The sequence below is a fragment of the Cyphellophora europaea genome, assembly GCF_000365145.1.
Source record: "Cyphellophora europaea CBS 101466 unplaced genomic scaffold supercont1.8, whole genome shotgun sequence".
NCBI lineage: Eukaryota > Fungi > Ascomycota > Eurotiomycetes > Chaetothyriales > Cyphellophoraceae > Cyphellophora > Cyphellophora europaea.
Genome location: NW_008481814.1, coordinates 1533275 through 1546797, shown reverse-complemented (window position 1 = coordinate 1546797; position 13523 = coordinate 1533275). Strand labels below are relative to the sequence as shown.

General features: G+C 53.3%; 6 protein-coding genes across 6 annotated transcripts; 4 read left to right on the top strand and 2 right to left on the bottom strand.

Moving 5' to 3' along the window:
* Positions 1-20: 20 nt before the first annotated feature.
* HMPREF1541_08383 (uncharacterized protein) lies at positions 21-1034 on the bottom strand (the record flags this gene model as incomplete). Its single annotated transcript, XM_008722702.1, has 1 exon — positions 21-1034. The coding sequence occupies one exon, from the start codon at positions 1032-1034 to the stop codon at positions 21-23; it is 1014 nt and encodes a 337-aa protein (XP_008720924.1).
* Positions 1035-1383: 349 nt separating this feature from the next.
* HMPREF1541_08382 (uncharacterized protein) lies at positions 1384-1875 on the bottom strand (the record flags this gene model as incomplete). The annotated part of the gene is made up of 1 exon (XM_008722701.1): positions 1384-1875. One exon carries the CDS (start codon positions 1873-1875, stop codon positions 1384-1386), a length of 492 nt encoding a protein of 163 aa, XP_008720923.1.
* A 1003-nt stretch (positions 1876-2878) lies between these two features.
* HMPREF1541_08381 (uncharacterized protein) lies at positions 2879-4800 on the top strand (the record flags this gene model as incomplete). The annotated part of the gene is made up of 3 exons (XM_008722700.1): positions 2879-3119; positions 3167-3294; positions 3340-4800. 3 exons carry the CDS (start codon positions 2879-2881, stop codon positions 4798-4800), a joined length of 1830 nt encoding a protein of 609 aa, XP_008720922.1.
* Positions 4801-5429: 629 nt separating this feature from the next.
* Positions 5430-6247, top strand: HMPREF1541_08380 (uncharacterized protein; the record flags this gene model as incomplete). The annotated part of the gene is made up of 4 exons (XM_008722699.1): positions 5430-5573; positions 5623-5744; positions 5797-6009; positions 6061-6247. The coding sequence occupies 4 exons, from the start codon at positions 5430-5432 to the stop codon at positions 6245-6247; spliced, it is 666 nt and encodes a 221-aa protein (XP_008720921.1).
* An 878-nt stretch (positions 6248-7125) lies between these two features.
* HMPREF1541_08379 (uncharacterized protein) lies at positions 7126-8202 on the top strand (the record flags this gene model as incomplete). Its single annotated transcript, XM_008722698.1, has 1 exon — positions 7126-8202. One exon carries the CDS (start codon positions 7126-7128, stop codon positions 8200-8202), a length of 1077 nt encoding a protein of 358 aa, XP_008720920.1.
* A 724-nt stretch (positions 8203-8926) lies between these two features.
* Positions 8927-12790, top strand: HMPREF1541_08378 (uncharacterized protein; the record flags this gene model as incomplete). Its single annotated transcript, XM_008722697.1, has 2 exons — positions 8927-9070; positions 9116-12790. 2 exons carry the CDS (start codon positions 8927-8929, stop codon positions 12788-12790), a joined length of 3819 nt encoding a protein of 1272 aa, XP_008720919.1.
* Positions 12791-13523: the final 733 nt, after the last annotated feature.

Here is a 13523-nt window from a genome sequence, read left to right as displayed (position 1 = left end):
TTCAATATTCGTTAAAGCGACTAAAGACCGTCACCAATAGTCCAGAACTTCATCCAGCGAGTATCTGCCGTTCCGTTATCGAAGTCCTCTTTGTTGTAGAACCTCAGATCGGTACTCAGCCTGATCCGTCCCGCCGCATCCTCGTTCCTCCCGCTCCCGTGAACCATGCAGGGGTGGTGGAACACGACATCTCCAGCCTCGTAGTCGGCCACCAACCACTTGTAGCCCTTCTGCTCCCGCCCAATTCTTTCTGCGATCGCTTGGTGGTCAGCTTCGAACTCCTTGGGGTGATCACTCAGGATGCCAGTCGCGGTCATATTAACGTTGAAAGCCGAGATCTTCTGGCCGACGTCCATGTTCTGTGCGTCAGCCCTGGCGTTGAAGTCGTCTTCGATCGCCTGGCCTAAATCGACCGAGTCCTCCAGATAGATCAGACCGCCGCCATTGTGCGCCGTGTCGCCGATTGGCACCCAAGCCGTAAGGAAGAATGCTTCGCCGCCTCTGAGAAATAGTTTGTCGTAGTGCACGCCAGTCGCGCTGCCGTTGGGCACGTTGTGTCGGAGCATGGTCCGCATCAGCAGCACATCCTCCTCCCATTCCATCAGCTGCCTCACCTTCTGCCTGAGCTGAGGATGTCCTACAAAGGCGCGATAGTGCTCCGTCGTGTGCGCTTCAGTGAGGATATCCAGATCCTTGCTCGATGGATCGCCTCCGCCGATGCCGCGGTGCGTTGCTGGATCAGAGGTTTGGTCGTAGATTCCCAGTCCTGGGTCGGACGAAGGGTCAAGGAGGTCGGTGGAGGTGAACTGGGAGAAGTAGTGGGCGCGCATCTTCAGGACGTCGGCTCGGGGCAGGAGGTTCTTAACGTAAAGGTAGCCGTCGGTGCTAAGCCGACGGCGCATCTCGTCTATGGAGGTATCGGAGGTCGTGGGACGGAGCCATCCTAGCTGAGAGCGAGGAACGTGTCCTGTGTTGGCGGCGAGATGGGAGGGAAGGGGTTGTGTTGCGGGCAGAAGGACATCGGCTGTGGCCATGGTGAGCAGTTCAAGGTGTGTGACGAGGTTGCTGTCCCTATAGGAGACAGACGCACGGGTCAGTCACGGCTTTGTAGTTGCTCGTTTGTTCGGGCCATCGATCGGCGGCAAGGCGTCCACAACATCCGCACCTGCTCGGACTTGTGCACAGCCAGCGAAGTCAAATATATCGACTTGAAGTATAATAGGTCGGGGCTTCCCCCGGGTGCGGGAGAACATGCACGTCTTTGCGGGGGACAGTAATTGATCGCCCGTGTGGTCGGGCCGTGTACAACTCCAGATGCAACAGTCGGCGTACGCTTGCCATTGGTGCCAAAGAAAGAGAATGAAAGTGTATGCTTCTGTCAGACTATGATGCCTCCTTATCCCATTTATTGAGCCACTGCATCACGTCTGACTTGCCACCCTCAGCGGGTGCAGGAACTGGCTCATCGTCCCAATCCAACAGCTTGTCTGCCTCCGACTTTTCGCCTTTCGGACCCTTGGTCTTCCTGTTGGACACAGCACCCTCAGCACTAACATTTGCGCCAGATGTCTTGCCGGCGGGCATGTCCAGGTCGATGTCGGCTGGCTCATCCTTGCCACCACGGATGGCGTTGGGCCCGATTCTTGCTCTGCGCTTGTAGTATGCTTCTCTCTCCTCCTGGCCCTCCTGCTCTTCTTTGCTTCCGCCGAGGACCCAGCTGAAGAACTTGTGGATGGCTGGTCGAGCTAGGATGTAAACGAAGACGATGATTACTAGGTAAAAATAGTCGTTCCAGTCGAGCTGGCCTTTCTGCATGTATCGCTGTATCGGGTTGAGGCGCGACAAGTCCTCTGGAGGAGGAGTGTATTCAACCATGACGTGAAGTGTGTGGCTGTAGGTGTTTGGTAGTGGCAGCTGATAGCAGAAGTCACTAGGGGTCGACTGCGTTCACAGTGTAGAAGGCCGACGTCAGACCCGTTTGTTGTGCTGGAATCAGTCGCGCATGCAGTCAGGTCTGAGAGAAGTGTTTGGGTAGTTTGCAGCCAGCGGAAAGGTACTCAAGGGCCAGAAAGATTCATGCAAGCTTTGCCGAGACATGCGCGACTTTTTGGTTTCGTGGTCTCCGCTTCAGCCGCAGGTTCCGCATTGCTTGTATTCTCTTGCTACACACACCTACCTTCGGTGGTTAGAACTTGGATCTGCCCAAAGGTGCTTGAGCTCAACGGAAACACAGGCAACAGGATGCCGTGGAGGTATGAGAGCCGTGCAGGCTGGGAATCAGGACCGGTGCAAACAATGTGCTATCCGTCAGTCCTCACCTGTAGCTTCAGGTAAGCCGCGTTTGGCAGACTTATTGTACATATCCTTGTCACAACGTGTGAGCGCATGTCGCACTGCAGCAAGCTGCATTGTCGGTAACTGGGGGAACGCGAGTCTCTTGTTGTCCGCCTGTGTACGACACCTGCTAAGATTGCGTTTACGAAAGTTCATCGCTCGAGCTTTGTTCGACTGGGTAGGTAGGGCACGACTCCACGGCCTGATCGCATGCGCTCTTCTGGGGTTGAGCAGTAAGTGGTTGTGAACGGTAGAGATTGGTGCACATGTGATCAGCTTGTCCTTCATGTCGACTTAGACATGAGCGAGTCTCGATTTTCAGCAACCTTGGTACTTGAATCGAGCTGTTTCCAAATGCCGGCGTTTGAGGCACCCACAACGGCTTCCTGCAGCAAGCAGCATGGCGAACAGCAGTATACACCGGGCTGGTCTTGACTCGATTGCTCTTATCCCACCCGTTGAAAACCTGCCTCATGCAGTGAACTTTCTTGGACTTCTCTACAAGTCTTCCAGTGGGTGTCTCTTGTGTTTTTTCATCGTCAGAATGGCAGTCACTCTCCCTGTTATTCCCCTGGCTATCTGCCTCCTTCTGTCGAACCTTGCCGTCGCTTTCAAGATTACCGGCGCAGGTGGAAGTCATAACGCAACCACAGGGGTTCGACCTTATCGGCTCGACATCAATGATTTCTCGCAGTCCGGTCCACCGTTCGATCTTTACATCCAGGCCCTGAGTCGGCTCCAGGCAAGAGACCAATCCGACCCTCTATCTTACTTCCAAATTGCTGGTAATTCCCAGAGATATCATATAGCCTGTTCAGATTTGACACTATAGGCATACATGGATACCCAAGATCTCCCTGGGACGGGGTCAGTGGGACGAATCCGTACTCACCAGGGTTTTGCGTGCATGGTTCTACACCATTTCCGACCTGGCACCGACCATATCTGGCCCTAATGGAGGTACGCAGTCGACCCGATGCTGCAGAACAAAGCTAACTCCCCAAGCAAATCCTCTGGACTGAGGCTCAAGCGATCGCCAGAACCTATCCTAGCGGTTTGCAAGATGTATACAACACAGCAGCTTGGACGTTGCGACTACCATTCTGGGACTGGGCTGTGCATCCTGCACTGCCCGCTGTCGTTCAAGATGCTACAATCATCATTAACACGCCTGCTGGGCGGACAGCAGTACAGAATCCATTGTACAAATACAGCTTTCAATGGGACGCAGGTGGTAACGGTTTTCCAAGAGACCAGGTGAAGTTGGCCGACTTACCCTTCACTGTTCGTCATTGGAATAGCGAGACTCGGCAGAGCAATCAGACTGCCGCCAGCGCTGAAATGCTGGCAAATGCCGGACAGATCGTGGCAAGCACTTATCAGTTGTTTACGGATGTGACAGACTACGTATCCTTCTCCTGCTTTACTCCCAACGGCCGATTAAACTCAGGCAACAATGTCGAGAATATCCATGGAAACATTCACAACATCGTTGGTGGCAATGGTCACATGCTCTATCCGGAGATCTCGGCTTTCGATCCTATCTTTTGGCTACACCACGCCAATGTCGATCGGCTATTGGCCATGTGGCAGATCCTGAATCCAGCAAGCTACTTTACACCCACAGTGAACGTGTATGGGACGTACTACGAGCTTCCTGGCAGCATAGACTCCGGAAACTCCAGCCTTGCACCATTCCATTCTGATAATGGGACAACGATGTTCACCAATGATGCTGTGCGGAATATCCGGTTGTTCAACTATGCTTATCCGGACATCCCAGACTGGAGCTTGAACGGCACTTCACTCGCCAGTTACGTGCGAACACAGATCAACCTCAAGTACAATCCTCCAGGCCTGGCGCAGAGGAGACTCAAGAGATCATCACGACGAGCAACGTCGGTGACAGCTGCGTTCAGCAATATCAGTCCACAGGAAATCAGGAACCTTGGCTTCAACAACGCCGATGTACAGTGGACGATAAAGATCGTTCTTGAGCGCTATGCTTACAGTACGGCCTTCTCCTTGGACTTCTTCATGGGCGATCCACCAGAAGATGTAGCTTCGTGGTCGACAGCGCCAGAATTGGTCGGATCGCACTCCCAGTTTATTCCCTTCAATGTGCCGGCCATGTTTCCGAATGGCGCGCCAAGAGGTCTGTCGCAAGGTGAAGTCAGTCTTACTCATGTATTATCAGCTGGTGTCAGTCGCGGATTTTTGAGGGACCTGTCACCAGCAATCGTGCTACCAGTCTTGCGAGATGCTTTGACTTGGCGGGCCAGGACTCCAGATAATTGCGAAGTGAATTTGGCTGATCTGGCTGGGCTCTCCATTGCGGTTGCCAGCAAAAGAACATGGCCAACAACGGTGAAGGACCGCTTTCCGAGCTATGGACAGCTTGAATGGCACCACGAAGCAACAGCCGGCAAAATTGGCGGGGACAGTTGTGGCATAAGCAATGAATAATGTTACTACATTTCCAGTCATTCGACAGTCTTGAAGCTTGCAACGTGGTGGTTTTGGTTGAACACCCGAGCGTTGACATCAGAGCGTTGAAATCACGCATGCTGCCTGTCGATCAGCCGATGTTGGAGTAGCTTTTAAGCGAGAAAAATTGGACGGAGCATGCCCGCGGGCCCCATGCACCATGCCCATGGGCAAACTTCTTTGGGAGACTAGAAGCGGCTCCGGCCAAAGCTTAGGGTGGAAGCCGTGCTGATTGGGCGGGTTCCTGGATCGAAAAAGCCACAGCAATTCTCGATGCGTCTTCTCGCCGATCGCAATCTGGGCGCGCGCCATTACGACTCGGTTGAACAATATGACCAGGGGGCGCACGTGTAGCCCGGTTTCCAACTCTTATACAAGTCCCGTACGACAGTAACTCCCGACAACTTTGCCTTTACAGCCCTTCTCTAAATTTACCTCTTGGAAATCTGTCCACTCATTTGGCGTGCTCCCCAATTCTCCTTCTCCATCAACACAGCACAGGCCGACCGCATACGGTACACAAGGTATGACTTGCTTGATAAGGACGGTGGGATCGCACAGCAATTGACGCTGCTCCAGGCTTTTACTTCTCACATCGTCCACCCACCATGATGCTCACGCGATTCGTTCTGGCCAGCGCCTCGCTGCTGAGCCTTGCCCTTGCGCAGACCAAGATCGCGTTCACTTCTTTGCCCGCCGCGTTGGAAGCTGGAGATACCTACAACATCACGTGGGGCGGTGGAAACGGCGACGTATGTTGCGCACGAACAAGACATTCTATAACTGCTAATAATGCGCTAGCCTGTCACCCTGACCCTCCGCAAAGGGAGTGCGAGCGACCTGAAGACAATCGAGACCATTGCCGATGGTGTTACCGGCACCTCGTATAGCTGGGAGGTTGACGAGGATCTGGAGGATGCGGAGTATGTTGACACTACCAACCTGTCGCGAGTACAACCAGGCTAATATGAGCAGCGACTATGCACTTCAGATAACGCAGGGCCAGGGCGATGTTAACTACAGCGGCCTTTTCACCATCTCTGGGGGATCCGGCAGCTCCAGCTCGTCCTCCTCCTCCTCAGCGACATCGACGTCCATGGACAACTCGACATCGACAACAAGCGGAGAATCCTCGAGCACTACGAATGGTACCTCATCCTCAACGTCTACCTCGAACAGCACCGAAAGGTAAATGCCGCTCTCCCAGATGTGCCTGTGAACGTACTGATTGTGTCGTAGCTCCACCACTACTGACTCCAGCACAACGGGATCGACCACTGCCACCACCACGCGCTCACCAAGTTCCGCATCTGAGACGGGTGCAGCACAAACCAGCGCACCGGATGCTGGTTCGGGTGCTATGCAGCTAGGTAGCTCTGCTGCTTTCGCCATGGCTGTACTGGGAGCTGTCGTGTTGATGAACTAGCGAGCCATTTGTCAACAATAATACAGACTAATGCAATGCTTGCATGTGCGGAGTGCAGGTCTTGGGGTGGAGGTAGACTCAGGTTGCCGCGAAGCCATAACCGTTGGAAACGTTTGCGCATCCCGGTCGCTCGAATCTAGGATACCATTGAATATATGCACCACCAGTGTCAAAGAAGATTGGTTCGGAACAATACAAAATTGCTTGCAGCTTCACAATTTTCCCTTTGTTTCGGAAGCAAATTCGCAGTAGGGAAGTGGTGATCGTGTCGAGTAGTGCAGGCCCTGCCGGCCCACGTCATTGGCCACGACGCGTCCACAACACGCTTTTCAGGGGCCGGTACAAGCCGTCCGGGCAACGGCTGTGTCTGGGGTCTGACGAACAGGACAGGGGAAAATCATCACATTGCGCCTACCGCAGGCTGCCACAATTATATGGCACTGCCAGTCTGTACCTTTCAAGTTACTTCATTGTCGATTGTCTGAACTGCATTGCCGTCTTTGTTGCGCATCATCTGCATCGAGAAAGCGCGACCCATCCGTCTTCCAGAGGCACTCCTCCTAACCCCACATGTCAGTCCCCATTGAGTGACCCAAGCGAATAGCTCGAGGCTGACCATGGCTAGTCTGCACAACTTTGCGAGATCTTATTGCAAACAACGCTTCGATTTACTTGTGCCCCCTCTGTCATGAGATCAAAGTCTCGCGGATCTACTGCAACGCCCGTCATTGTCCATTGGAAAAGCCTCGACTCTCTAGTGGCCCCAGGTGCGGCCTCTCCCATCGCTTCGACCCAGCCCAGACGAGGTCTGACGCTCAGCACCAGAACCATCTCTTTCCGCAGGGCCCTCTGGCGATGCCCAGCCGGGTGGCAGTAACATGGCAGCAGTCAATGGATACACGAGGGAGCAAAGTCCACTGAGCCCCCCGGAAATGCAGCGAACAAACACGGGTAGAGTGGCTTCGATCACACGGACTGGTATGGCGATGATAACCCTCACCACCGAGCGCTTGATTGACAATAAAACTGCAGCCATCCCTCCAGATCAGTCGCCAACAACCGAAAATGCCGCTTGGTCATCAGCCATAGGTCATGCCAATACAGGAAAATCAGGCCGAGTAATCGAGAGGCTGCAGAGCGATATCGACCGCCTGCACCGTGAGAAGCAATTGTTGAAGATGCGACATGATGAAACGGAAAAGGCCAATGAAACCTTGAACGCCCGGAATCAATACTTGCAGGACCGAAACAGCAACTATGAGCAGTCCCACGAAGCCAGTTTGCGGCAGTTGGCGAGGAAAGAGCGGCAATTGGAAGACCTGCGTGAAGAGCTCAATAGGGAGCGTGAGCGGACCGGCCGTGCAGAAGAACAGGCGCGAGCAGCGAGCATGACCGAAGAACAGTGGCGAGATCAAGCCAGCCATGCCAAAGCTGTTGCACAGCAGAAGGAGTCAGAATACGACGTGATAGTCTCGTGTCGGAACATGGACAACGACCGACATCAAAGTGGTCTTGATAAGATCAAGGGCAGTTTCGAAACCTTGTTACGACAGCGAGAGGAGGACCTTGAAAAACAACGCAAACTCGAGATCATTGCGGAACAACAACGACAGACCATTGCTCAACTGGAGGAGCTCACTAAGAAACTCAGCTCCAACTTCAAAACATACAGAAACGAAATCGATTCGGCCGTCAGTGACCTCCGGAAAGGAGCCGAAGGGAACAACACTGCTATGGCACAGAAGCTACAAGACATGACTGAGACGACTGGTAGGATGAAATGGGTCATGAACATTGACGGCCTCTTCAATGGCAACCCACGCGTTGAGCAAATCATGCCGCCTCCAGTAGAGGCGGCATCGAAAGACAGCACCGGGGAGGTACCTCCCTCGCCAACCAAGTCGCCAGGACGAAGGCATAAGCTGTTGAAACGGAATACCAAGAGTGGACGATAGGCTCGCCACTTCTCTTGAGCTTTTCGTACAGTGATGATTTATGATATCATGAGGACATCGCAGAGTACCACCACGGCATTCGATAATGGTACATGATTAGCCAGCATGAGATAGACTTATGGATATAGTTAATAGATACGTGCGGCCGTGGTTATTGCTGCAGGTGTGAATTCCTCAGTCCTACAATAGCAAGTGCGTTCTTTGAACAGCAAAGTGAGGCAGCAGGTATGCCAGTATCACGAATCTCGCAGATGACCATGTAGCCGCCAGCTCCTTGTAGTTGAAAAGATTCATGTCGTGAAAAAAGGCAACCAGGGAAGGCTTGCCTGCCACTACTCTGCATACGGTCTAAGTTGATGTGGATCCCCTCACAGATCCGATCAGGTAGGAAGATACTTCAATCACGGGTCCTCAAGATAGTAGCATCGGTCCAACTGCTTGCCCAAGCACTTTTTACTGCGCATGAGATTACTCTTCTACAACTTGCCTCAGAATTTCCCTTCCTGTGATCTGATCAGAGCGGCAATTACGTGTGCACTACCCCGCGTTACCTCTCTTGCATGCCCTATCTTGTTTGTGTACCTTTTCATGTCGTAACGCATTCCCTACTTCCTGTATCTGTACCGACTTCTTCCTTCATTCATTCAGCTCTCCTGTACTTCAGCAAGTGTGTGAGACTCTGTGGGCCGGTTGCCTCCCCCCTTAGGATGGTCGAATTGCAGTCATGGCTGCCACCAAGACCACCTTCTTCGGCTCGATGTTTGCCTTCGAGCCAGCTGGTGTAGACGATATAATCGATACATTTCGCGAGTGCTATGCCGACAGCTCCGACGACGCACCCTTCATGAGCTACGACCACAGCCATCATGTAAGTCCTCTGCCGTTGATCCGGCTTCGTGCTCACACTAGTCAGGTCTTCAAGATCGAGAAACTGGATGTTATGGATGACGATACTCCAATCGATGTATTACGCCAACTCCAGCATTACACACTCAAGCAGGCGGAAGAGAATGAGTTGATCGATCCTAAGCTCCGTCCACTCGAAGGCTTTCTGGCTCGTCTCGCTACTGAATATTCCGGCTTCCGTGCCCCAGACCTTCTTGACATCGACTTTGATGAGCATGATGAACGTCACGAAGACGCTCTGGGCGCCATGCAGCACGCCTTCACAGAGTGGCACCCTGTCAATGATAACATCAAAATCTTGACTCGAGCAGTTGCCGAGTCAGTCCTCGCTTTGACGGGCACAGAGATTCTGCCAGAGCCGACTCAGAATCAGGTTCGCCTGGTGCACGGCAACTTCGACCTGGCCCTACAGAAATTAAAGAACCTGGAGCCTTTGCTGGAGCTGCAGTATCAGCAGCGCGACTCCAACTCTGCAAGGTCCAATGGCAACGTTTTGGTCACCACCGACGACGCTATTAGACCGCTGCTTGGATTCCAAAAAGTCGATTTTCAGCGATGTCCAGCATTTGATCGGGTGATTGTGCCGCCGCATACTGCTCAAAATCTAGCCAAAAAGTACCTTTGCGAAGGTCGGATATTGCTTGATGGAATTCTCAGACCGCACCCTAACCTCGACACGAATGCCATCTCCCCTACAAACCGTCATGGAGGATTCTCGCTATGGGATGATTACAAGTTCAAAGAGGCAGGGAACCGGGCCAACATGGAGCCTAGATCGAAGAATGGCTCGACGGTGCAAGGTGAGACTGTTGCTGGGCCTACACTTGTGGAGCAGAAATACTTGCAACCCTCAAAAGCTGCCGAGCTTGTAGGGTGGGCTGTTGCCGTTGACAGTGTACAAGACCCCAATGTTATAGAACCAGACGCTCCGGCAGAGCCAGCTTCAAGACGCCGTCGGAGAGTTGCGGCCGACTCAGATGATGAGGAAGAAGCTCAGGACGGACGAGGCATGGATAAAGAGACCTCAGAAGTCGACCCAGGGTATTCACCAAGTCCAGGCCATGTCGACGAATCGATTACGTCGCCGACTAACCACAGTGCTCTGCCATGCTCCGATGATTATGCTGGGCTTGAAGACGACGGAGAACTCCTTCCTGGCCTTCCCGTTACCATCAGTCGATATCAAGCGCATGTGGCCCCAAGTGTTGCCCCATCTAATTTACTGTCTCTTTCATCTGATGTCGCAAAGAGCATTGAATTCAATGAACACCCCGTTATCCCTGATCCTGCTCCACGCATTGAGAGTCCAAGACGGCGCAGACCCAAGGCTGGCTCCGATAGCGAAGATGACGGTACAAAGTCGAGTCAGCGTTTGCCAGAGATTCGGGACCGTGATCCGTATTGCGATCTGGGTATGTCGTCTCCTTCACGCGCTCTGTCTCCAACGACTCGTTCTTTCCGCGGTAGCATGTCGCAGGGAGCCGTTGCTTCTCACCTGCCTCCCAGCAGCAATGCTGCTTCTCGATCAGCAACTAGTATACCGCAGCGTGGTCGCGGGAAAGGTCAGTATCATGCGTGGCGAGGTGATCCACAGCCTGGCATTTCGACTTCTCAAGGTTTTCGTCCACCTCCGGGATTTGGAGGACACAATGCTCAGCAGACCGAAGCCCGTGGGCAACAGCCGAATTTCCTGGATGATGATCTGGTACCGGTCGCTGGCTCAGATATACCACGTATACCTGCAGCATGCTCGCAACGCTCCATCGATCAGAGTAGCAAGTTCTGGGAGAACCATACCAGATATACTGGTCTGAACGTCGATGCCCGAGCAGCAGAAGCGATTCCGCGACTACGGGAGCAAATTGAGCTTGAAGCTGCGATCGAAGCAAGTAAGGAATCTACTGATGAGTGGTCTACCGTTCAAGGACGTGCCCGGCAGAAGAAGGGTAGCAAGCAGCGCAAAGCCACCAGGCAGGAGCCACATTTCCACCAGACTATGGATCAGAAAGCAGGAAACCGTGGCAAAAAGCGGGGCGGGAAGAAACAGAACGATTTTTTGACTGAGCGGCAGAAGCGACAAAAAGCCATCGAAGATGCATACGGTCCGGCTCCTGCCACAAGCTCGGCAGCAACTGCTTCGGCAGGCCCTGCATATGAGGGAATGTCAAAGGGCAAGAAGAAACTCCTCTCCAAGAATGGCCATATGGCATGTGCCAATGGCGACGCAGTGCAGCAAGAGCTTCGTGTCAAGGAGACTGAGGGCCTGAAGAACCAGCTTCGGCCTTTGTTCGAGCACAGCCGTGCTTTCAGTGGCAGAATGGTCTTTGGAATTCATCTTGGCCAGGTGCTTCTATCTGCGGATCCTGAGGCCGGTACTAAGGGCTTCGATTCAAAGACGTGGTATGAAGTGTTTGGATCTAACTCAGCTGTCAAACCTCCTTTGACTTACTTCACTCCCGTAATCACTACGAATGGAGCAGACGTTGATAGGATTCTGGAGGCGAGATCCCCATTGGGTTCCACAGAGAAACTGTTCGACAGACACCGCCCTGGCCCGAGCTCCGTCTGTTACGAGTTTCACTGTCAGAGCAAGAACGGGGAGAATTTTCTCCTTGTTGTTCGCGAAGACTTGACGTACGAGATTCGCAACTCAACTGCCAACATCGGAATGGTCTGTATGCAGTGCCCGGCTCAGGTTTGGGATGCCTGCGCCATATTGCAAGGAGCAGAGTTCTGGCACAATCCTCCTCTCGAGATCCAAGACACAGTTGAGAGGTTCGTGAGCTCGATCCACATCGCGCCAGGACGTGGTCTTAGCTTGTACTTTCAGCAGCCCTCAGGCAACATTCTGACAATCAAGAGTGTTCAGATGAAGCGTGTCAGCCTGCACGAGTGCTTGCTACCGGAGCACGAAGGAATCCAGCTTCGCGTCACCGAGCAAAAGACTCTTTGCACTCGGGTTTCGCCGTCCGATAAGCGTCTCTGGAAGGCTCTCGAGTACAGCTACGAAGTGATGGTCCAACAAGGCTTCGTTCATTATGAAATGTGTCTAGTTGACACGACCATAAACTCTGCCCTCGAGGCCAATCAGGCACTCGAGGTGGGTGAGCTTACTGACGCCGCTACCACCGGCAAATCCCTGCTCAAAGACAATCGCATCCGACGTCTTCTCGATACCACCGTCACTGTCCTGACTAAGATTGACTTCGTTGGTATGCACAATTATGGTACGATGCGACGTCAACTCGATGCCCGCATTCGTCACGAGCAGTCTTTGCCACCAGGTATGCAGTCACAGATTCACCCTCTGATACCAGCTTCTCGTGTGCCTGCGAGTGTTCTCCGTTCTGGCGGCAATAGTATCATGGCACCTCCTGGCTCTGTGGTGGGAAGCGACATTGCCAAGCCGATCCACGGTACGAGGATGAACACACGCGCGGAGGTCGTAGTTGACGAGCAGGGCAACTACTACCAGAAGGGGCTTGGTGGTGCAATCGTTCCTGTTGCAGTGAGTGCCATGGCCGCTTTGAGTGAAGCGCCACTTGGGCCGGAAGATAGCGCTAGTCAAAAGGGCGCAGCAAGAAGAGCTGCAGGGACGCAACCTGTTGGAACAGGTGGGATAGGGTCACCGGTGAAGAGCATGTATGCAGCGAAGGACAGTAAGCCACCGGGATTCTGGTGAGTAAGGAGCGACTGGATGACAATGTGATGATGGGCGGGATCCGAGGACAATGATCCGAGTTGATTGTGAAATGGTAGAGTGGTGGTCACTGCTGCTGAGCCTTACTTCTCGGTCCGGATCATTCCAACATAATGGATGGAAATGGTCGACACCAGCGGAGGTGACTTGAAGGCAACGCCTTGTGTCGATAACAGCCTCATGTCCCGGTTGCAATCATGCTGTAGGTCACAGCCCCGCGTGGAAGTTCGAAGACTTGCAGTCTCATGGATCGAGCTGGGGCACTTCTCATAGATTAGTGGATGTTCCTGCGCCGTAGATGGAGTCGCCGAAGAGAAATCCAGAACAGTGAAGCCCATCGAACTACCCTCTCAGAGAGGCCTCCGTCTCCCGCAATAGTGAATCGCTTTTTTTATGCCAATGGCGGTCTCCGCGATAATCCCTGACTCGGTCTCAACTGCTTCGGCTGTGTCCCTCACCAGAGCCCCATTGCCTATCCTGCCCTTCCTTCCCACCGTTTCTGGACTGGACAGATTCAGAGTCATTCTCTGGATCCTTAACCACCTTGCGTACCAGTGGCGTGCAATGCGCTCACCCGACCGAACGGAACGTTATGGCGGCGGCGGCACAGCGTAAGAGCAGCACGCTTACTAGGCCTGAGGGCATATATACATGTGTATATATATACACACATGTATATTCGCCCCCCAAATCGGACGGTCCCTCCGACCGCTGC